At 29.6% G+C, this 26,119-nt stretch overlaps 2 protein-coding genes across 2 annotated transcripts; both read left to right on the top strand.

Moving 5' to 3' along the window:
- Nucleotides 1–1,707: 1,707 nt before the first annotated feature.
- Nucleotides 1,708–4,130, top strand: LOC131853149 (larval cuticle protein LCP-22-like). The gene is made up of 4 exons (XM_059203972.1): nt 1,708–1,791; nt 1,925–2,142; nt 3,182–3,353; nt 3,939–4,130. The coding sequence occupies exons 1-4, from the start codon at nt 1,780–1,782 to the stop codon at nt 4,023–4,025; spliced, it is 489 nt and encodes a 162-aa protein (XP_059059955.1). The 5' UTR covers nt 1,708–1,779; the 3' UTR covers nt 4,026–4,130.
- An 11,874-nt stretch (nt 4,131–16,004) lies between these two features.
- LOC131853195 (endocuticle structural glycoprotein ABD-4-like) lies at nt 16,005–25,397 on the top strand. Its single transcript, XM_059204028.1, has 4 exons — nt 16,005–16,080; nt 22,495–22,616; nt 23,684–23,858; nt 24,996–25,397. The coding sequence occupies exons 1-4, from the start codon at nt 16,072–16,074 to the stop codon at nt 25,092–25,094; spliced, it is 405 nt and encodes a 134-aa protein (XP_059060011.1). The 5' UTR covers nt 16,005–16,071; the 3' UTR covers nt 25,095–25,397.
- The last annotated feature ends 722 nt before the right edge of the window (nt 25,398–26,119 follow it).

The following is a 26,119-nucleotide window of genomic DNA, read 5'->3' as shown; positions in this document are numbered from 1 at the left end:
TTTTGTACTATAGCTATATTGTTGTTTGAAGATTTAGCCAATGTCAAGGTTGGAACAGACACTGTTTGTATAAGAATCAGTGGGTGCGGTATTCTAAATAATTCGACATTGTTAATAATCTAAAACAAAGGAAATATATACATTCATGATATAACAAATAAATATATAATACTCTATTAGTTAAGACGTGTTGTAATATGAAAAATAATATTAAAATTACGCAGAACTATACCAAATTACCAGTACATGCCACAAGGAATTATAAGTATCTTATTTTTGGAGAGAAAATTTTTCATTAGTTTTTTAATCAATTTAATGACGTTCTAAAAACCTAATCCTTATAAAAACTAATGATCTTCTATTATTATGATGTGTTTAATAAATTTTATTATATGTTACGGGATTTATGAATGACAAATATAATGTCAAAACTTAATTGTTTAAATGATTACTCAAAATGAAATTCAAATAGCTTGATCATTACAGGCGGTGGATGCCAATAGTCACAAGCTTCTGATAAATGAGAATATATGTGTACATAAGGATTGAGTAGGAGTGTATTCTCAAAGAACATAGATGTCATTAGTCCAGAAAATGTATTCAAATTCGCTTATATTCTCTCTGATAAGATCTGTAATCAGGTAGTTATAGTCATTCATAGTCATTAAATAAACTTATTATACAGTATAATAATAACTGTTAAAATCTATCCTAACTAAATAAGTACAATCCACACTACTTTCTCAAAAACATACACAGAATTAAGTGTAAAAAAATATATAAGAGTCATGAACATGAGAACATTTTCCTTTTTGTAGTCGAATGAAGTGATTCGATTAGTGGATGCACATAGAAATCGCATTCATTAATGAATGAGTTAAATGTGACCTGGGTCAATATAAACAATCGACTAGACCTTGTGACAACCCTTGAGACGTAACACGGACAGCATAATAGTTATACTGGTATTGTATAATGGATTACTCTTTATTATTAATCCGAAAACTTTTGTATTACCAACCCAGAATGTGAACAATACATTTTTCCGGAAGCTTTGTTATAAAGATCAAGGTTGAAACAGCGGGTGAATTTGTTCTGTGAAACTTAACCGCTAAACAACTAAACACTGCTAAAGCACTTACAATAATATTAGGAGGTCAATTTAATGAACCACATTACGAATATAAAACTATTGAGATCTAACTCAGTAAGGTTACGATGACATTTAAAAGGGCTTACACAATCGTGAACTTGTTGAAATGTTTAAATAGATCTAAAATTTGTCACGGACTAAATATAAAAAACGGTGTATAATAATATTTAATTTTCGTTACCATTCTAAATATAATTTTAATGAATAAATTGTATTACAAAAATAACAAAAAAGAACTTACATAATTTTTTCCTAGTATTATTACTATTGTGTAATATTTTTTTATACGAAGAAATAAAACAAGTAACCTTTCAATTAAAAAAAAAATGTAACAGTTTTTATAAATGTTACATACTATGAATGCACTATAACTTTTAAAAATGTAAATAGATCGAAATGTTAGTGGGTAATTAAATAATATTAATTGTTCTGGATGATTTTTTTTTGTATTTATATCGAAAATATTGTACAAGTGATATTTGAGTACAATATCAATCTCGATGGTACATCATTTAAATGTTGCAGTTACAGATTAAAGTGGGTGGATCCATGATTCATATATAAGCATGCGCCGATTCTTTATCCGCATTCGAACTATTTCGACGTAGCTAGCTAAACTATTCAAAATGAAATTTACCGTAAGTATAATTGGGACTTAATATAATAAAAATAGCTCTAATAAAAATCGTATAAGATTATTTTTTATAATCTTTAATAAGAAAAAAAAATATTTGTCAATTTTTCCTTTAAAATCCTCATTTATTTTGACAGGTCGTCGTGTTAGCGTGTGTGGTGGCAGTGTCCAATGCTCAGTTCAATCGCTTTGGTAGCCAACAATTCAGACCGAGTCCAGCCCGCTATACTCCCGTGGCTGCACCAGCCCCAATCCAGCCAGCACGCGCTGCCGCAAGAGTTGTATCTGATGCCCGTTCTGCTTCCATCCTAAGATCCGAGAGTGACATCAGCCCCGATGGCTCTTACAACTACGTGTTAGTATTTTTGTTTCCCTTATATTATAATATAATTATCTATCGGGGTATACAAGTGTCCAGAATCAATCATCAACCATACGACTTCTCTGATGGTAAGCAAGCTTACCAGCTTCTGGTGCACTGGAGACAACACTCCACTTTTTTATTTTGATTGACGTTATCCAGTAAAGTTACTTACTGCACTTCTAAAAATGTGTAAACTACTTGTTAACAAGAATGGGTGAGTAAGAGATTCTAAAATAGATAAAAATCATACTATCTGCACATTTATTTTCTGTAAAAAAAAACACCAATAATGTGTTGCAGATTTGTACGAAAAATGTTTAGTCTTGCAGATATTTATATTGTACTATATATGTATACACTAAAATAGGGTTAGGCAAGTTATAATCAGGTTGGCCCTTTACCTGATTGTTATCTTTGAAAGGTTTTAAGCAGGTACTTACTTAAATCCATCTGGGTTACATATTTTTATGTTTGTAACACCATTCAGATTGAAATCGTTATTGAATTGGTTTTAATATTGGGCTAATTCTATTATGTATTTTTTTGATAATGAATAATTTCAATTATCTAAAAGTTTATGTACGTTACAGATAATAAAAAAAATACTGTGTTTACTCTAAGAAATACTAATCAAATTTAATATTTTTTAATAATTCTTGAAGCTAAATTTTCAAGTTTATATATTAAAACTTTGAAAATTTACTAATGAATAGTACTTATAAGTCCTATAAGCACAAGTTTCAGCGAAATTATTTATGTAAGAAGTTTTGCTCACACTATACTTACGTATTACGAGTCCTTGATTACTCAAATAACAAACATGTTTAATTATGACAATTTTATTATTTTGTAAAAAAAACATTTATTCATTTTAGAAAGTATTGGTGTAATTTTACATATAACTTATCATATTAAATGCCAATTGATAATCTTCACCAATAGCATGTGATGTGGAAATAATCACATCAATAACAAATTGATGTGAATACAAATATATAGTTTATAAATAAAAGTTTTACTTAATTTCCAGTTACGAAACTGACAATGGAATCGCTGCTCAGGCACAAGGCACACCCCGCAACTTTGGTGGTAATCCTCCAGTAGCCCCTGATGTAGCTCAGGGTTCATTCTCATGGACTTCGCCTGAAGGACAAGTCGTCTCTATCACTTACGTAGCTGACGAGAATGGATACCAGCCCCAGGTTAGTTGACATGTCAAAAATAATATTATCAGAGAAAAATATTCAGTCATAGAAATATGAACGACGTTAGAATAAAGCAAACAGATATTCATATTGTAGCAAGTACCTGCACCTCATTAAGGCCAGTACATATAAAGTAATATGATCCGTATCTATATTGTTTTATGTAATCATATATATATATTAATTATACGCAATACTTAAGCCTCTTATATTTTTGTACTTACAAGAATATTCTGGAAGAAGTGAGATGTAAATTATATACTGTGCTGTAAGCGAAAGATTCATGAAGTATGAAAAAAAATCCAAGAGAACTAAACAGTGAATTGGAAAATGTTTTCAAAATCTTCATACAAACTGTACAGTCACGTGACTAATTTAGTATGAAAAAGTAAATTATTTTTAGATTATCAATTTTGTACTACATAAAAGTGGTACAAAAAAAATCTTATAATTATTATAATATTCTGTCTTTCTAATAATAACCTTTACAATGAATCCTGTATTGTATTCTGAGCCCCTACTTGAATTGGTAATTTTATGTTGGAACACTAATAATTAATTTGTAATTATTTCTCATTACAGGGTGACGCTATCCCCACTCCTCCTCCATTGCCCCCACAGATCGCTCGTGCCTTGGACTACATAGCCAGAAATGCCCCTAGAAAATAAAGTAACCTATGAATCTCATCTCACCGCCTTTAATGTTGATTTAGATGTATCTAGATTGCAACTTTTAATGTTATATTAAAATAATACTCATTTGATTTTACGATGTTAATGTGCAATTGTAAATAAATATACTTATTTTATCATATACTTTTTATATATCTATGCAAGGAATACTGTACTGGACACTGCCTTGGGTATTTTAATTTATGATAACGATAAAATGTTTAATCTATGGTCGCATCAGTCTTCGCCTCAGTGGTCTAGCGGCTTAACAGACCGCTTTATTTTCTAATTCAAAGAATAATATCCTTTCCTATTTATGTAGTATTGGGCTGCATTACCACCTGTTTTTTTAATTTTAATATGGGTACAATCTATAGCCCCTGTAACCCCTGGAAAACCAGCCAGACTTTCAAAATTTGTCATAATAGACAGTTCCTCTGTGACAGTTTCTGGCATTTTTATTAAAGTGGAAGAAAGCTGTGCAATTGCCTTTGCCACCCTACTACATATCCTGCTAACTGTAGGTTGACTGAGTCCATGAAGATCACCATAATCATCCTGAACCTATGAAATGAAAGATATCAAGATTAATTATGAGTTTGAATTGTAGGAAAACTTACATTATTAAATGGGCTACATAGTACCTATGTTATAAATTATTTGAGTATATCTAAACCTACATATATGATTGCTGAATGTTTTGTAAAAAAACTTACCTCTTTTCGTCCCCAACACCTCAAAACAGTTAATTGATCGTACACCAAGGAAATTATATATCGAGCAGTAGTTTTATTAAATCTATATTTATATTTAAAGCACTTATCAGATAAAGGAAATGGATTGACTTATTTTTTAAATGTTTTCCTTTGTCGATTTCTTCACATATCAATTAAATTAATTGTAGAAATAGTCGTAATAGCTTCCATTTTATTAATTAAGGCAATAATTATTTCAAAATTTTGAGGTTAAAATGCCGCTAAAGTAGAGAGTCGGCTCTGTTAACTTTATAAGCTCGCTATTTGACGTTTTGACTTTATCGGACCGCTATAGAGCCTTTATGAATAACGTTTTTCACTATCAGAGGTTTATCATAGGTTTATAGAGGGTTTATAGAACTGATTGCTAATGAACAGTTATAAGAGCTTTATTGAGCGTTTATAAATATAGATTTTTGTAAAGCCTTTATAGCACTGCTATAGTGGGCTTATAAAGGCTTCTTAAGTTTTATGAATAACACCGTAGGAGTGCTTCTTAGTGAGAACCTGCATATCACCTTATGTGATTTATTAGTTGTATCTGGACTCAACTATACTGACACAGTCTAAGGAGGTTGTTTATTAAACAGTACTAAAAAAACATTATAGCGCGTGTAGAATGCATGTTTAATTTAGTTTAAAAAATGCTGAAATATGACATCAACGTTAAACGTGTTTGAAATACATTTTGAGGGCAAGGTATTTATCATTATTGGTCAAGACATTGTTACATATTTTCGTATATGTTTAATTTTTTTCTACAAAATAAACATTGGCAAAAACAATAGCTTTTACGAATAATACGAATAATTTAGTTATTAGATATGTGCCATATATAAAAAATGCATCTCTATTTGATTTAATAAGCGAAATAAACAAGCTTAGAACAAGATTATTCAATACATAGAAATGGTCGTTAGAACATAATCTTCATCCTCAATAATCACTACTTAAGATTAATGAAAATTGTATTAATATAAAAGAGAAAAGTTTTTTATAGATATATTTATTTTGTTATACAAATGGAAAGATGATGAGTTTAGCAGACATATACATACATACTTATAGATTCAATACAGCAAAAAAAACTTATTGCATCATTTTAGTTTTAGTCTCCTAGACTCTAGACATGATTCACTCTACCTTATACATATTTATAGATATCATAAAATATTTTTTGCCGCCATTACGATTTCGGACAACTGAGAAATTATTATCTTGAAGTTGTCTTAAAACCAAATCTTAGAAATAAATGTAATTAAGTTTGCTAGAGAGGTATTATACATAGGGATGCCTTAAAAACTGAAATGAAAACTAATTTAATAAATTTACATATATAACAATTTCTACCTCTATCGCGATTGAATCTAAACTGAAATTTGACATTTTTTTGTACCACGTACGAGGTATGTATAAATATATTATGATAAATATGTAATTGATCGCTGTCTGTACCTAGAAGATCTGAGAAAAACTGATATTGGGAATTTTGTTACCGCAATAGAACCCAAAAAATAGTTATTTATTTATGTATTATCTCAGGATTTGGATGCTGTTTTCACAAATTTATTAATGTAAGCCTCACTTAAAATTTAGTGACTATTTTATTCCAATACAACAAAAAAGTTATGCCTTGTAGTCACAAAATCACTTGTTGCAGTTGTCAGATACTATTTATTTTGTCAATGTTCATGGACCTCATCACGATGTACGTTAAGACATCCAAGTGCAAAAAGGCAAAGGGCTTCTACTTCTATAGCGTAAAGAATATATATATTGCATTATTTTCATGTAGGTACAGTCTGTGCCATAAACATTAATAATATATTAGAAGAATAATTTAAATAAAAAAATCATATAATACAAGATAAAATTCAACTTTACATTTAAACTTATCAAATTATTGTAATCATCTACTGAATATTCAAGTATCGAATATTTTTCTCTATTTTATAGACGATAATGATTAAATTCAGAATATATGTACATTAGTAAAAAATGCATTAAAAAAAGTGTCTAAATTAGTTGTTCCGCGATTTATTTTATTTTGTTAGCATTTGTGGCATGGGCTAGCGATTTGCTACCACAACTTACAACTCCCAAAGTCACAAGATCGACACCAAACCATTGAGTATCAACTTCAATGGCTGACTAATATCATGGAAATATATCTTTATAATAAATAACCCAAATTATTGCAAGACACGCGATAGGGCTCTCTAACAGTCATGTTATAATAATTGAAATATTTTCAGAGAAATGTAGACACGTCCCATGTTGGGTACCAAGTTTTGACAATGATTTGGCCCCACCTGTAATTACTCCATGCCCCCGTAGCCCGTGTTAATGATGGAAGCTAGCGAGGATATGTGATATACATATGTATGTACGGATTTTACCAATACGGATAAATACCATACTTGTTTGTTCCCAACTTACATTACTGAGAAGTAGTGATAAGTTTGTGTATTTTACCTTCATGTATTATCAAATTAGCCTAAACTATTGAATTTTATGGTAAACAATGCTTCTACGTACTAAATAAAATCCAAATATGGTGAATTAATTTATTTAAATGTAGACATCAATACTTCATGAAATTTAAATAGAGTTTGAATAGCCATTTCATTGCTAATAGAACCATAAATCGACGAAAGACAGATTACTCGCGTCGGATGGCTAATTGTCCTTGATTTTTATAGGTATCACATTGGTTTATTGGAAGACTTAACCCACACGATTGCTAACCATGTCGTATTGATTGTGCAATGTTACAAATGAACAAGTTTTATAAGATTTATTCTCAATAATTTGACCTAATACTGATTGTCGTTGTTTATTTACATGAATGATTCAAAACGAAATGGTTGTTTTAAAACATTGAGTACCTAATTTTAGAGCGTTTCACGCATGAAGTGAATACTGACTCTACGCAGACGCCTATACATATATATCATGAGGTATTAAATACTTATATAAATTAAATGATACGGACAAAACAAAGGCGCAAGCTCAATGATGTGATTGGTGTGCTCTTCACCTCTCGTGATGCTATGCAGTCCGCCGTCAAGCCCTGGCGACCTTAGCATTTGCGATAAATGAACGATGTAAGTACATATAGTAACTTAGAGTAGAATTGGCAATGTAGAATCACTATGTAGCAAAAGTAATAATATTATATAAATATATTATTATATTATTAACTAAATATTTATTCTATGATATAAGTAACTATAAGGGCTTACGGCTTAAGAACATATATTATCTGTGGTCGAACTAAAAGCCTATTCTGGCCTAAAACTATATATTTTAGTCTATCTATATATTTATCTGTATCGGTAGTTTTAATTAGTAGCACTAAATTTATGACTTACACATTAATATTATTTTACTAGCTACTTTATAATTATGATAACCCAAGACAATTCACATAGCGCCATTAGTCCCACGCTGAGCATAGTTGGTATTATGGTTTCTACTAATAAATTTACAGATAAATACATTTATTTTGTAAATGTTTCTACTCTTCAGGGAATCGAACCCGCAACCAGTAAAGCGGTGTGCCTTAAAATCCAGTCAGCTAGTTAGCCTGCCAGTCCGTCAGACTTTGTTAAATATATCTAAGTATGTTTACTCGAGAATCATATTGTTTTCTTTAATATTTCTATATTAATATGTCTGACATAATCATAATAGTATTGCTTAGTTCTTAAGGTATCTTTTTAGGAAAAGGGTATGTATGTTCTGAAATCTATACAATGATAATTAATTCCGCAATACTGATAAACAGTTATTATTTCGGCAAACTTCCCAACAATAAATAAATATTAAGTACATTGTTATTATGCATTTCGATACTCAAAGAAAATAACATATCGTTTATTTATGTATTTTACAAACTTTAGGCACAAATGTAGTTAAAAATAAATACGAGGATTGACAATGCTTTGACTATTACATGAATATAATTCACAATTATAAAAACATAGTTATTATTAATGTCTAATATTACCGAAGCTCCCTTTCTGTAAACCAATATTGGTATTTAAATATTAAAAAGTTACAGAGTGTAGGTAAGTTAGATTTCAAAATTTGTTATCATTTTCATCTATTTTGTTTAATACCTCATGGTAAGTGCTGCCCACATTCGTTGAGAATTCCTACAATGCCGAATTACCTACTCAAATAAAGAAACCCATTTAAAATAGATGTTTTACGACTCATCTCCGTATAAGGCGAATGTCAAATGCAGCAGAAAGGGATTACCGCATTATGTTTAAACATTACGTTTACGTTTATAAGGTTAAAGATTATTGGGTACCATTTAAATGGATATTATTAGTTATTTATACTATGATTATATATATATATATATCTATGTATTTCTACACTTTGAACTAAGAAAAATATGATCTAAGCAAGTAAATATGATCAGAATTTTGCGAATGTATTTTCAATTATCAATACTAAAGTATAAGAATTTGGTAACGTTGACACCAAATTCTTATACTTGCGTATCGATTCCTTAGAAAGGTCAAGTATGTTAAGCAAAGTTTATCATTTCATGACTAGATATTGAACATAAGATGTTCATATGGGAGAATATTAATTTAGTAAGTCTTTAATTATTTATTCTTAAGGCTACATAATTATACATTATGTTATAGAAAAGTAATATACACTTTACATAACAAATGTAGGTTATAAATATACATCCGTCAATGTGCGGTCTCTCAGGACTGAGTGCTTTTGTAATACACACGCTATTTTAGATAGTATTAATATGAAGAAAAATTTTAATATTTTTATTGAAATATATTGTATCTTGATATATGAGTACATAGACCCTTCATAATTACTGAGATTTTAATTTTTCAAGTTAAGTATTGAAGGTATATTCAACATATGTATGTATTCACGCTTACAGACAGATACTAAAATCATTTAATGAATTAAAACTAAACCTTTATAATTTTAGTAGGTCTGTCTGCTTATCAGAGAAAAAATGGAACGATGGGCAATCGTTCCATTTTTTGTCTGATATTTATAAAACATCATTACTTATACAATTGTGTGCTTATTGTTTTAGATGTGTCTTTTCTTAAAATGATTCACAGACATCATTTATTAAGAAACTGTTCAGCTTTACATTTACAGTACATATAAAATTAACAGATTTTACCTTTTAAATCTTGCAACAGGGCATTTGCCATATTGCTTAGGTATACGCGTACCTGTTTATCTAGTCATCTTTTAAAACATACGGTTATCGATTGAGGAAATGATCTGGCATTTAGAACTTACTAAATAACGATATATCATAAAGGTTTCATTTGTTTTACTTTTTTGTTTATAGGAATTTGTAAAAACTTTTACAAAATAACAAAACTGTCAATCAAAGTAATAATGTGTTTATTCTTATATAATATAGTAATAATTAATTTATATATTTCTTCAATCATGATCAATGGATGGCAACAAATATGTGCATGTAGTATTTTTGAATAATATAATGCAAAATTACTATGACAAACAGTTGCTGTACAAAACTGTCATTACCTGCGATTTTTCTAATTTTCTTTAAGAATATTCCTTTTCATAAGGTACTGTATCTTCACATCAAATTGTCATTGATTGATATCATTAAGATATTAGCATCGTGAAAGGATCAAAAAGACAGAGTACAATATTGCGTAATATTCCATATATAAAACATAAAAAACACACTTCTTTACTAAGTAGGAATTCTAATAATAACATTAATAGATTTACATCATTATTTGATTTATGTTAAAATCATTCATATTAATATATATTGAATTGTCGATTTTTATTATGATACCTGTATATTACATACGTTTTATAATAATAGCGGGCCTTAACTTTTGTTTTATGTGACAAATATAATGAGTTAAGATTTTTAGAATAGGTCAAGGGCAAACACGTTTGAGGACACGGTAATAAAAGTTATTAATAGAGACAGTTGCATTATGATCCTTCAATATGAACTATATGACTAGTGGAAAAAGAATCAATCTTGATGCCCACTCAGTGACGTAGGCAATGTTGCATCCGCTACGGCGCCACGCCTTACGGGTCAAAGACCACAGGTCGAGCTTCTTTCTTAATTAGATGATTCCCAGTTTTAGATTTAACTACAATTTACTTACTACAATTCATTATTTAGTCCGATTAGTTTTACAGAATTAATAAAGATTCTCAATAGTCATATCTCAATAATATATACACTGATATATAGACGTAGCGATTACACATATGTATTTTCATATGCTCTACCACACCAATGCTCATGGCCGCTTATTTACAATGACTGAATCTGTTTCACACAAAAGTTCCTGTAATCTTTCATCTACTAATGAGATTTGACCTCTCATGAAGAATTTCGCATTACGTTTAGTATAATTGCCTTTTGTGTACGAAAACAATACTGTAATAGTTTTATAGTCAGACATGAGCCGATGACCTGTTAACGTTAGTGTTAAGTGCACATAAACTCAAAAATATTAATTTAGTCTTGTTATCAGGTTTTTGTATTATTTTTTGTTTATGTAAGATCGGAAATCGAAGATACTACTCATGTGTCACTAATATATTTATTTTAAGCAGCCAAACAATTACATACTCGTATTTTACCAAACGTATCTATATATATATATATGTGTATAAAGTTGCTGTATACTGATGTATTTGTAGAACAGATAATTTTTTTGCCTATGGTCGGTGAAGCCGTAAAGCACATTTGCACGCGACATTATTTAAAGAATCTGTAATCAATAATACCTTAGTAAATTACTTTTTAGTTTATGGATTTTTAGTTTACTTCTTAGTTTATGGAATTGAAATAAGTATTCTATTATCCTGTATTTGCAAATACCCTTATTAATTATAGGGTACGCCATGCTATATTAAATAAAATTTAAATTTTAAAACTTCTGAGATATTAAACAATTTTATATGGAACTAACTGTATATTGTAAGCACTGTATATTGGTATAAGAAACCGTAAATTCAGTTTCTGTTAAGATATCACATAACATACAAATATAAAATACAGTTAAATTGATGATCTCCTCTGTTTGGCATACGATTGAACATAATAAATATTACAGAATAATGACACTTGATAGCAATAAAACCATATTGCCGTTACTTGGTTGAAAACTTATCTTAGGAGCATGGTTATGAACTGAACACGCATGAGTGACAATAATGTGATCACGATACAAGGTTGTAATTATTATTATGATGTCATATAATGTTCAACCACTATAGCTGTGCCTGTGACTTTGTTCATGTAACTCCGGATAAAAAAGGACTGTGTTATATACTGGAATAAAAAAGGGCTGTGTTATAATTGTTTGAACTGTTATGACTAACATAATATAATTATTAAACTGTTATGACAAACATAATATTTATAATGTAGTTGAATTTCTAGTGTAGTTGTGTAAAAATAAGTTTTATTCGCTATTTTTTCCACCAAAAGACAAGTAGTATATACTTAATATAAATTTACTAATATTTGAATAAGTAATAATAACATAAAAATTACAAAAAATGTAATGAATTTACTGATACATTTTATGAGGATTTACTATTTTACTAAACAAATTAACATGTAGTATTAGGAAGTTGGCATACCTTCAGAAAAATAAGCGCGTGAATTGCTATATCTTAGTGTCTAAAATGATATATTTTTATATTAGGAGCAAATATATATAATCGTAAAATTAGGAATAAAGTCGTACATTTCAATTCGATTCATTTTTGGTATGAGGTTAATTCGATTTCATAAACACTAAGTACATACTTGTTGAAAAAACAATAGAATAACGGAGAATTGTTTTAGTAGGGAAAATAAACTATAAGTAAGTAAGTAAGTAATAATAGATCAATATGCTTCAATGATTAATGAGAGTGTCGTGCAACAAATTGCACTTTGATTAATGGGTTAATACTCGTGTGATGCATTTGAAATTCTCTAAATATAAAATCTAAAACCCTATTTAACATTTAGCGAGTATAGAAGCAATAACTGTATAATAATAAACTATGTCTCAATGATAAGCGAAGAATTATATATATACCGGCAGAATTACTTTAGATATCGAGTAAAATAGTCACAAACATACAGATATAATGAAAATCGTCGTCTCCTGAAGTAAGTTGAAGAAAAAATATTCGAATGTAACAATTTCATATATGTGTCAAGTTCGTTAATTTAATAAGTTCTCTCTGGATTATTAACAGATACTTTATATCATATCAGTTTAAAATAAGATATTTCCAAGTTAGTATCTCATATACTAATTATGATATGAGTAATACCTATACTATTGTGACACAAAAGAAAAATTAGTTTAATCATGAAGAAATTTGAAAGTATGAGGAAACCCTGTCGACTGCGATCTTAATTAGAAAAATTTCAAAATAAGAAACTCGTGCTTTATAAGCTATTTTCTACTGAAAGAAATTTTACCAGCCTATACTAAGTATATTCATTGGCGGGGCATCCGTGAAAGATGATAAAATGAGCATGAGGTCAGACCAACTGGTCTGACCTCTATAGTCCAACTGGACTATCATGAAAAATTTTCTAGAAATTAATCATGATAAATCTAAGGGGGAGGGCTACTTGATTGCATGATGTACAGGTTGTGCTGTTCATGTAATAGGGCGACGATTACCACCAGTAGAGCAGTCCGTTCGTTTTCCATACCAGTGAAAAAAGACCTATATTGCACACACATCTTAATTTAATTACACACATTAATTTGTCTGTCATTGGAGAGCTTATGCTCATGAATAATATTCCTAAGTATTACAAATATTTCATAATTTTCACTTAGCAAAATATTAAATGTGTTTGTTATCTGTGCTGTTGGAAAAGCTTGACATAAGGCGTACATACCATTTAACTTTAGGTTACTTCGTCGTTTTACGAGATTCTTCATAGTTATTCTATTGTACTATGGGCGAGATAATGTTGCAGTCAAGGGCCGCACTAAGCGGAATAATAGTATGAATGCAGTTTCTATGTACATATGTCGATCTTATATGTAGTATTTAGATGTGAGTGGACAGCAGCTATGTAGGCTATTATAGGTGTTATCTAAATATATAAACTATTGTTTAAATTACACTGTAATTTTATGATTATGATATATTATATGATATTATAAAAAAACTTTATTAAATAACATTATTATTATCAAAGTTTGAACATAAAAAAAAATCTTTAAACTATCTGTGTAATTAAGTACATATTATATTTCAAGTATTGGAGGTATATCCATATCCAAATCATAGATATATTGAATTCATTGTTTTATGTATATTGATTAACTTCTCTGAGCGATCGATATCGTCATACTGCGGTATGTTCGTGTCTTCATTTATCTATGCATCTGAACAAAATACAAAAAGGTATTTATGAAATTGTTACATTTGTGTTATTTGTAAGATAGCAGAATATCTAAAAATTAGAACGAAGAATAGATAATCCGTGATGCAGTGTTATATGAATTTGAAACATTCTTTTTATTTAATATTATTAATATGATAAGATAATATAATAATATATATAGAAGTCCCAGTAACATGTGGTGTTCCTCAAGGGAGCATCCTCTCCCCAACTCTATTCCAAATATATATAAATGATTTATGTCAGCAACAATTATACAATGGAAATATTGTAAGTTATGCTGATGATACGGCCCTAATATTTCATGGAGATACGTGGGAAGAAGCTAAACAGCATGCCGAAATGGGGCTTCATAGGGTTGCTCATTGGCTGAAAGCAAATTATCTTACGCTAAATATATCGAAAACGAAATACTTGCCATTTTCTATTATGAAATCTAACTAAGTCCATGAAATCTAACATAGATCTAAAGATTCACTTTTGCGACTTAATCGCATCCCAAAAAAACTGCTCATGTCTAGCTATCACTGAGACATCCCAGATACGCTACCTGGGTGTGATACTGCATAGTAATATAAACTGGCGACTACATATTGACCTTATAACTTCGCGCATTAGGAAACTTGTATGGACCTTCAAAAAGTTGAGATATGTGACAGATTTCAATCTGTTACGAACAATATATTACTCCCTGGCTCAGTCAGTATTCGGTTACTGTATTACAGTCTGGGGTGGAGCTTGTATGTAAAACGCATATGATATCATTAGAGCGAGCTCAAAGATCTCTTCTAAAGACAATGACTTTCAGTCACTATAGATTCCCTACAAAGGCCTTATACGAAAAATGTCAGATACTAACAATTAGACAACTATATATATTTCATCTGACTTTAAAAAAGTATAACATAACTCCATACAATACAAATGACAACAAAAAAAACGCACTATAACTAATGTTTGCGTTCCTATCAAATGTCGTACAGCCTTTGCAAGACGCCAACAATTTTTCATGTGTGTATATATATATAATAAAATTAACAAAAAAATAAATTTTCATTGTCAAACACACCATATAGCCAAAAACAACCTTAAGAAATGGTTATTAACACTAGATTATGAACAGACAGAATTATTGATACGGTAATAGCACTTCTATAGGCGTTTCTATATTATCACCAATTTCTCAAGACATACACATATACACTCGCACTCACACACACACATACACACACACACACACACACACACACACACACACACACACACACACACACACACACACTCCTATGATTACACCAACCTACGTAAATTGTAATATCATAACAAACAAACTCACTTAAATTACACCTCAATATGGAAGAGGACACTGACTTCTGAAACACAGGTATTTTCTATACCTACCTCAGAATTCAGGGACTTCTTAAGTATTTGTATTAGTAAAAAAAAAAAAATTTTAGACATAAAGATTATGATAAAGATTATGATAATAGCATTACATCTTTAGTACAAAAACTTAGCTTACATGAAAAGATTTCATTGCACTTATATGGTACACTTGTTTGACATGTGACAAAAAAAAAGAATAGTCACAATCATAACAATATTAGTTATTTTCATGATTGTGTCGGTTTTTTTTTTGTAAAACAAAATCTTATATTTATAATCCCTGCATCCGGTCCTGTGCAACATAGCGATTGCAGTCTCCCTCTGCTGCAATGGCTAGACAAACCCGCGTCTCTATAAAAGGGACAGGTGATTAAACGGCTAAGTACTGCACGGCGAATACGCCACTGACTTCCACCACATGGGATACACATTTGCTCATCCTCTGTATTATTAAACAATGGCGATGGTGAGTGTTTATTTTATAATTTTATATCAATTACGAGGATAGTGTTACTGTGTTATATGTACACATAAAATTAACATTAAAAAAAAAAATAGTATTTTTCATTTTTCTTCATTTCGGGTTTTTATGATCTATAGGATTTTAATAAATAACTTATAGACTACGTTATCAGAATGTAGACATACATAATGAATATATTTCAGCATTAAGTCTTAATTTAATTCATATTTCCTTTTATTTTTCGGTGCTGTTGATGTTATTTCAAATTATATTATTATTACGACATATAAACAATATTATTAGTTTTAGATTTTTTTTTATAATATAGGACTTATTTGAATAAATTTCTCAAGATGAAATTATTACATTTAGATAATCAAATATAATACAAATAAATAAAAGAACTACTTGAGTCATTAACAAACACAGTTAGATAATCAAAAAATAATAATACTAAATCCAATTTGATGAGTGTTGATACGCTCAACTTTAAAGTTTTTAAATAAAAAATACAAATTATAAATAAAGAAGTACATACTTAAGTACCTGAGGTACGTAATAAATATAAGACATACACCTACATTTTATTCTTTTTTTTAAGTCAGTTAAAAAGAAAAAAAGTTACTATCAGATAACAGTTGCTTTTGGTAAACAATATACACTTTTTAGTGCCTTATTGATAATGATCTTGATTTGATCTTAATACCTTTTGTCCCGTTGTAACGGCTTTCATGTGAGAACGATTGATATGTTTTTTTGCGTAATTAGATAATTTGATTTCATTGTAATGAAGGTTGTTATGAAATATTATTTCTTTTTAATCACTGATTAATAACGCCTGCGTTAACGGCGTTATACTAACTGACCTGATTTCAATTTAAATGATAGGGTGAACTTCACAATGACCACGATGGTTTCCAGAGGCTAGAACGTTACTAAACTATCTCTACCGATGTATGAAATTATTATTAATGAAAAAGACTCCAGTTTCAAGATGCCCATATTTATATCTCCAGACATTAATCACAGTATGCAGGTGCGTTATTGCTAACAGTGCCATTCAAATGCCCATAAATCGTCGTAACCTTTCGTCCTCCAATTAAAGTGCACTTATTCCGTTTGTTACTGCAGTATCTAATATATTAGTTTATGTTACTTATAATATAAGTAATGAACATGGAAATAATTCTAAAAGAAGTAAACCTTGATATATAGCAAAAGTACAGGACACTTAATATAATTGACTGGGTTTAATTAAATTAATTTAGATTGTTATTTTACAGAAATTTAACTAAAATATAATAAATTTACTGGTACAATACATATAATTTATCTCACATATATCATTACTATTGCACCATTAATAAGTGTAGGCCTTATTACTCAAAAAATGCTTACAACTACCCTGCTGATTACACATCTCCTGAATTCTACTTCTCGATAAGAATGTATGTATGAAATTGCAAGTAATTTATTTCAAATAAAATAATTAGCAGGAAAATTGTTAGGGCAATAATGTATTAGGATACTGTTAAAATTAAATAATTTACTTAATTAAAAAGGGTAGGGTGGCACTTTATTAGAAAAGAGAAAAAATATAAAGAGAAATGTTTTGATCTAGTTTTAGTCTACTTCAATCTTAGTCTTAATGTATGGGATAGCGCAACCTGACAACATGAAGAGGATCACAAAATATAATCTATCCGCCCGTCTTTTGTGACAAACACTGTTAAATTATTAATTTTATAAAAGTTAAAGTTTTATTTAATACTCTGTGCCTGTGTTTTCAGTAAGTATATTTACTTATCACCTATAAGCCATGACACCTTTAATATTATACTAAGTAAATTTAATATAAAATGACATCATTTTCAATAAACTCGTTAACTATAAAGAGATTGTATGTGTCTAAATTGTATGTGTAATTTCATTGGGTATCTAATCAATAAATATTGATGTTGATGCGTACGCGACTATATTAATATCAAAGTTACCTGTAGAATGTCTACACAGGTTGTTTTTAAGGACGAGACCATAGTTGGCGCATAGGGTACTTATAGGTTCCTCGCCAGTATCATCTCTTGCAACATCTTGTGCATTTATTACACCTACAATACCTAACCTTTACTAGATACTTCGGCTTATTGACATGTATGCTACTAAGTAATTTCTAATATTCAATAATGTAGAAAGTAGATAACATATGAATATCAATTAAAGTTAGTAATTATATTAAAAATTGTCCGATTTTTCGAAGTTTAAAATTTCAATTGGATTATTAGTTTTGACCTCCAGAATCTGACTGAGACTGGTAAGCAGGTACAAAGATTACAACAATCAAAGGTCTAATTATATTTGAGAATCTGCAGAATTCAGCCCTGTAATACGCGACCCGTGCGAGAGTTATGTGTGCCTTTTGTTCTTGCATATCTCGTTAACTCTAACGCGAATTCAGTGACAATTTCCCACAACTCAATACATCTATCTTGCAAAACATGGTGATTTAGTCGAATTAATCATTTTTAAAACTGTAATATGTTTCTTGCAAGAACTTTAAAATTTAAAACAGAACATTTGTACATATACCTAGTGTTGAGATTATTTCAGGAATGTTATTGCTAAATTCTGAAAAATACATATTTTTCAGAATTTAGCAATAAAATTCCTGATGGCACATGCCATATGCCATCTACAATGATTGGCATGCATATGGTATAGTCTCGTCTCTACCATTCCATGACACCCCATAACAGATCGGCATCAACTTATGAAAAGTCATTTATCAAGTACATGTACACGTTTTAAATGCGTCATAAGTTGACGGTAACTATAAATTTTCACATTAGTATATAGGCGAAAAACTGCGACTTATGTATATAAATTAAAATGTCAATAGCGGTAATATTAAAGAGGGGAATGTGATGAGGGAGTATGATGTCAGTTCACATTACTAGCAATGTAACATGTCAGGACAACTTTCACGCGGTATCCCTTGGAAACCATCATGATAAATTCCTTGTCAATTCGTCACGATAGGCCATTTGATTTGACCTTGCTGCTAGGGTAAACCGTCACCACAAACAGAAACACCATAAAATGAAAATATGCTACATTAAACGAAATAGCGGTTAATATATAGTAGTCATTATAGAGATAGTATTAAGTACAGAGAGTATTGCATATACATATTAATAGGGTTACCTATTTCTATTCCTGTTTTTATCTTATTAACAAATGTGAGTGTAGATTAATTAGTAAAATCTAGATCCTAATAGTATTGTATAAATTGAGCCTCCACCATTATAGAAAACTGAGGTAACGTGTTAAACCGTTAACCAGGGTTGTCAACTTTAGAATATAAAAACGTACCACTTATAATAATATTGAAGTGCAGAATTTTTCTGTATTTGAGATTTTAGGATGAAAAAAAAACCATTATTAAAACCGGTTACTTTTTTAGTAATTTAACCATGGAACCCTGAAGACATTCAAAGAATGTCCATAAAATCGTTCACACCAAGTTTATGTCAAAAAAAGTTCACGGCTTTCGTTTAATAGCCGGGGAATGAAGATTATCTGAAAGGTGTACCTACTCTGCTTTAAAGTAAACATTAATTATAATTTATTATACACGTTTGCCCTTTTATTTTTGGACAAACTCGTGTTACATTTAAAGTTCTTTGGCCTTTGGCAGATCATTTTAAAATTCTTAACTTATTACGAATACAAAAGTCCCTTCGATGGAAAATAATAAATAGATACGGCATTTCTGACCTTCTATTCGGGTAAACAAAAAAATTAAATACGTGCAATATAAACAGATTCTCTCTTTCCAATTTCGCTCCACAATATCTAGACACATTTTTAAATAGACGAAAAAAATATGAAACGGTTTTATAGAAAATATTATTAACGGCCTGGGTGGTCTAGCGGTTTTACACATCGCTTTATTTCCGATGGTCGCGGGTTCGTTCAATTACTTGCAGTGTGGAAATATTTGCATTCATATATTTTTTCAATATGATTGTCGGTGTCGGTCTGGGTATTTAATATGTTCTTAAATATATACATATTATATGTATTTAAACAAAATATAAACCAAGTATTTATGTCAGTTGTCTAGTACCCATAACACAAGATCTACTTACCGTAGGGATAGATGGCGCTGTGTTAATTGTCCATGGTTATTTATTATTATTCATTACTTTACTACTTATACAGTAGCATAGTAAACATAAGGATAACTCATACCTATTCTTCAGCACTAATTCTATTTATGTGTTATGAAATGACTTTCTTATATGATATAATATGCGTATTTGTGCCTTACTTGTGTGTTCGTTGTCTGAAGGCCGCGTACCATTAACGGCAATCGTAGTAGCTAATTGTATTTGTCTTGTAGATATAATTAGCAAGTGGATATTAGGTGCTTGTTTATGAGTAGCCGCGTGCCTGACCTAAATTACCCATCATGTCATAGGTAATGTTTTGAACAAGGTGTTCCAATCATTACTTAAGACATGATCGGATTATTCAATCATTTCAGCATAGAAAATGTATTTTAAAGTGATATCTCGAAGTAATAAGGAATTTATGTATTAATATTATGTCAGTAATATTACTGACATAATATTAATACATAAATTCCTCACCATCGTATGATGAAGAATAGATGCATCATCGTTTCCCGCTACTTCAAGTTTTATTATATTACTTGAAAACGTTTACTAGATCAATAAGACCTTCATATGTCTATAGAACAGATAATTAGCAGTTAACATTATAGAAATGTACATATTAAAATGCATAGTTGATAGAGATACTACGTGGTGATAATAAACTTATAACCTAACTATAATTTTATCTTGGAATTTATCAATAAACTAGCCCCAGAATCGTACGGATGCATTACAAATCTTTTAATTAGTATTCTTTTTGTAATATAATATGCATAAATTATACATATTCATCATTCTATCTATTGCCGAAAACTAAATTAAATTTCGTGTTTAATAGCAATGCACCTTAAATGTAAAATTGCAAAGATAAATTAAGCAGGCACCGTTGGATTTTAATTTCGAATAATATTAATAAAAAGTAACATTTTATCCTTAAATTTCCTTCATATTATTCGAACATAATTTTTATAATATAATATGTACAAAATTTAATAAAGTCATAATAATGAAGTCACTCAATAATAAATTACACCTAATAAGACGATCATTCCGGTCTCGTACCCGGCCCAAGGGTTCCCATAACTCATGCAGCATTTCCGCGCTGAATTGCCAGAGAAATCCTTTGAGACAGATAGGATCCGGAAGCAACAAAGAGGAACATGGTCTCTATTCACAATGTGTTTGCCTAGTTTTATAAAATTTTTAGCCTTTGCATCTTCTGTAGTTCAGAAAGGCACCGGGCTAAATAAGATGTTTCCAATGCCCCGTACCTACAATGTTTCAACTTGGCCACAGACTATACTGCTGAATCCTAGGTTGACTACCACTTATTACAAACTTTCTACAGTGTAGGCAATAACGAAATAAACACATTTGCATAATAAAGCTTTACAGTTCTCGCTTAATTATAATTGATAATACTATCATTTTTAAACTAGGCAGTGTATAGTCACATAATACAAACTTTAAACAAGTGTTACTTCTGCATCTGTTTATTATATTTTCAAATGCTGTTCTAAAATTTCGGCGATTTTTCTTAGTCGAGTTTAGTCTCTCACTTCAGAAAATATTTTCTTAATAAATATATTAGAGGGAGTATGTCCACGCTGTAAAATTACAATGTTATTATACTATGGATGCACTTCATTTAATAAAACGAATAGAGATGAAACTAATACTGAAAAATATCTAATATTATAATACCTTCCGCCTTCCCTTACCCAAACGCGATAGCAATAGTTCAATTGAAATTTTGCCGTAAATATTTACGTTCCGCTCTACTCGGCTTACTCTATATTATAGTACATAAAAAATATTTTATTCGTTATTCTGAAAATTAGTTACTAGTCTTGCGCATTTTTTTCAAAATGTTATACTAGTCTTATATAGTTTTATATAGTCTTCTTTTGGTGAAAGTTTTTGGCGACTTTTTAATGAAAACCAATTTTATAATATTTTATGGTTTGTATTTGATTACTCTTTTGGTTGCAATTTTCTAAACGACTATAGTAATTAATCACACGAACTATACACGAGAAATAGATACCCTCTATCAATTGCTTGCATTATTAGAGGTCAAATTCGTGCGTTCTTATACCATTATAAACGTCATGGATGGCACCATAAAATCACGCTACCCTAATTTTTTTGCATTATTTTCGGACAAGAACATATCCGTAAATTAGAGAAACATTTTTAATGTAACTTATTAATAATTATCGCATTTTCATAATTCCAGAGAGTTATATTACTACTCGGAGTAGTGACATTAGTCATCTCAGCGCCTCAAAAGCCGGATCAAGTGATTGCAATTATTAAACAAGACTTTGATCAGCAAGTCGATGGCTCATATAAATACAGGTTAGTAATACTACCTTGCATATGAGAAATATTTATTTTACATTGAAGTGAATCGTGTTAATGATATGTGTTAAATTAGGAAAATAAGATATATATATAAAAACGTTCCCCTGCATTTTTATTATCATAATTCTCTGTGTGGTATTAAGGATTGTGATGAATGTACTAAAGCATTCTTATGAAGAATTATTTAGGATATTAATAAATGTACATAAATTTATGATAATTATAGATTGCTTATACTCAAATATGGGAAAAAAATTAAATAAAAAAATGTTTTTTAGATTTCTAAAATGATGTATAATCTATTCTCAACACTTTTATATTGTCTAATCGATATATATATATATATTAATACGAAAATATGTATTTACTGTGTTATAGAGCACGTTTGATTAAGTTGCTTGTTTAGACCTCTTCTGGTTTAAACCAATATAAAGTAAAAAATATAATTTCTTCGATTTGCTTCTATTTTTTAAATATTATCACAGCATTTTATCGAATCTGATTTTTATTATTAACATATTGATTTCTTGATATTTCTATAGTAATTACTCGGTAAAATTTAAGCAAGCAAATATTGATTTTACAGCGAGATATATTATTTAAATTTTTTACCATATATTAGTTAAAAAAAAATATTTTTAATTCTTAAGAGTGGATTTTTACAAAATAGTAAGATAAAAATGATGTTCTATTTATATAATCGCTAATTTCAACTTCATTGAGTAGTTAAAAAGGTAGCCAATCAAGCTAGTGACACCTATACAAAAATACATTCAAGATATTCATGGAAATACAGAAGATAAATCTAAAATAAAGAAGATATAATAAATCTACTGAATGGCCTACAGATAAGACAGATTTTTTTCAATATTGGTTTAAACTCTATTGCATTTAAAATTATTTAGTTTTGACACATAGTTAATATCAATATAAGAGAGAATACTCTCTTTAAAAACCTCTATAGTGTGTGTTGTTGTGTTTATTAATAAGTACATCAAACAATGAATAAGTATTTTTATTCTATAGAATAATCTTATCAAATGAAAAGTAATTTATTTCAGTTATGAGACTGAAAATGGTATCAAAGCTGAAGAGACAGGGACTCTCAAAAAGGCAACAGGACCGGATGCAACTGATGTAATCGTGGCTCAGGGAGGATTTAGTTACACTGCTCCAGATGGCACTGTTATCAACCTCAATTATATAGCTGATGACGAGAGCGGCTTCAGACCAGAGGTAAGATTAAGCTTAAAACCCAATTTAAGTCAAGGCGGAACCACCATATTTGAAATCTGATGTATACTGCAAACAATTATTAACTTCAGACTTTGTTAAAAATATCTGTCACTACATCTTGCCATAAAAATAGTATGAGTAGCAGTAGTCCGTTTTGTAAGGTTTTAGATTATTTCACTTATATTTAATTGATTTATAAATTGTCTTTTTATTATACATATTTATACATATTTCAATTCGGATTTTTCATAATTTATATAAATACAAACACTAGAGTAGCTTAATATATCTAATAATAGCTTAATCACATCATTACATTCACTTCCATACTTGTATGAGTTACTTATTTTCACATACGCCTTTTACCAAGGTCGTAATTGTGACATGACCTATTAGAAAGACTTGCATAATTTCTCTATGACAAACTAAAAGTGCAAAGTAATATTAAGAAATAATTATAGGTATTTTAATCTGGTGTCATGTAGTATGTCATCGCCAAGATTAACAGTCATCCTATTTCGCATGCAGGTTGTGTGTAAACTCAAATCTGCTTGAGTTATGTGTTCCTTTACGTACATTTCTATATACCTATATTGTTGTAATTTTTAAGTCGTTCCAAGTTCACATTTCAGATGTACCTACACGTTTTTATTTAATAGTTTCCTTTAAAGTTATGATTTAGTAAATAAAACCACCGACAGGAATTTTACTTAAGTGTACGCTATTCTCACCCTCATTGTCATTCAGTCCACGTTAAATCTATAAGGTAACATAAGGAAAAAATTAATGTAAACTTGCATTAGTGGATCATGTGTTGACATGACGAAACATTTTATAAAGTCCTAACAATGTTCAAAACCAGTGGTAAAAAAAAACAGAATGTTTGCAACCTGCATTTGTTCTTTTCTGTATCTTTGTAAAATATATAATTTACTATATGTCAATATAGACTAAATGTCAAAGTTATTTTAAATATATGTCTATCAAAATGACTTTGACATTTTCTTCAATATCACTGTTTTAATTTTTATATAGACATTTTACAGGGACATAATTAAAAAAAATATTAGTCAACTATACCTAACTTAGTTTATGTACTGAATGACATTGCATTATAGTGGTCTTTATCTATTACAGGGTGCGCATTTACCAACATCACCACCTATTCCTCCAGCTATACAGAAGGCACTTGACTACTTAGCAACTTTACCACCTTCGTCATCATCCAGAAACTGATCTGCTGGTTTTCCCACTTGATTAAAACAAATGTCTGACGTAGCTGTCAACTGGACTTACGCTGCTTTGAAAATAGCATTGATATGTCAATTATGATGGTTAGTAACGTTTGTAAAAAATACCTTAAAAAAGGACCATCAGAATTAACACGCACAAAGGTTTGTTTACAAAGTAGTACATGTAACTTTATATACAAAGCAATAAAAATATAAAAAATAAATGTATATATCCACTGAACTGTGATAGATAGTTAAGTATTTGAAAGAACGAAGCCGTTTGTATCAATTACTATTTATTATATAATAAAAGCAATTTCAATGCCAATGATGCATTGCAAAATATACTTCGGTTTTTCTCTATACCTTTCCGATCGATTTCTATGTATATACCATGGTGGATAGTGTCGTGAGCTATAAATTAGCACTAAACGGTCAATTTATAGTGTTTTTCATAATAGGTGTTAAAATGTTGATGTCACTTCCTATAATTTATGAGAATATCCCATAATTATCCATCCAATGATCAAACAATCTAAAGGATTTTGTTTACTTTTAGAACATATGTACAAAACAAAGTAAGTAATCTTCTTGGAATATCTAACTGTTAATATTGTTATTTGGCAATCCCCAAATCATACTACATCTTCTAATATAGAGTACTTCTAATATCAAGCCAAAGTAAAGGATGTTTTAAAATAGAACAATGTCATCAGATTTTTAAAGTATGGCTATTTATTATTATAAGTGAAAAAATATTATTTTTTGCATTTGTTTATCATGGATAAACTCAAAACATACTATAATGCATGATTAATCAGTCATTATTTTAAATTCTTTTACCGATTTGCAACTAATAACATAGACTGTTCAACATCAGCAGTGCTGTAGGTTATGGTTATTCGATAATAAAATTTCAAGACTTTATTTTTAATTCTTTATCATTGCTATGAAATGACATGGATAAATGGGTATTTTATATTGCATAGATAGAAATTATGAAGAAAATTTTCATGTATAATATAAACA

The sequence above is a fragment of the Achroia grisella genome, unplaced genomic scaffold (genome assembly GCF_030625045.1).
Source record: "Achroia grisella isolate CSIRO2021 unplaced genomic scaffold, CSIRO_AGI_Agris_v1 utg1179, whole genome shotgun sequence".
Lineage (NCBI taxonomy): Eukaryota > Metazoa > Arthropoda > Insecta > Lepidoptera > Pyralidae > Achroia > Achroia grisella.
Note: the sequence above shows the minus strand (reverse complement) of the source record. Positions and strands in the feature narration are given on the sequence as shown.

What these genes read in the sequence shown, in the direction of transcription:
- LOC131853149 (XM_059203972.1), top strand. An exon ending in GATGGCTCTTACAACTACGT is followed by an intron (nt 2,143 to 3,181) that starts GTTAGTATTTTT and finishes CTTAATTTCCAG; the next exon opens with TTACGAAACTGACAATGGAA. An exon ending in AGAATGGATACCAGCCCCAG is followed by an intron (nt 3,354 to 3,938) that starts GTTAGTTGACAT and finishes TTCTCATTACAG; the next exon opens with GGTGACGCTATCCCCACTCC.
- LOC131853195 (XM_059204028.1), top strand. An exon ending in GATGGCTCATATAAATACAG is followed by an intron (nt 22,617 to 23,683) that starts GTTAGTAATACT and finishes AATTTATTTCAG; the next exon opens with TTATGAGACTGAAAATGGTA. An exon ending in AGAGCGGCTTCAGACCAGAG is followed by an intron (nt 23,859 to 24,995) that starts GTAAGATTAAGC and finishes TATCTATTACAG; the next exon opens with GGTGCGCATTTACCAACATC.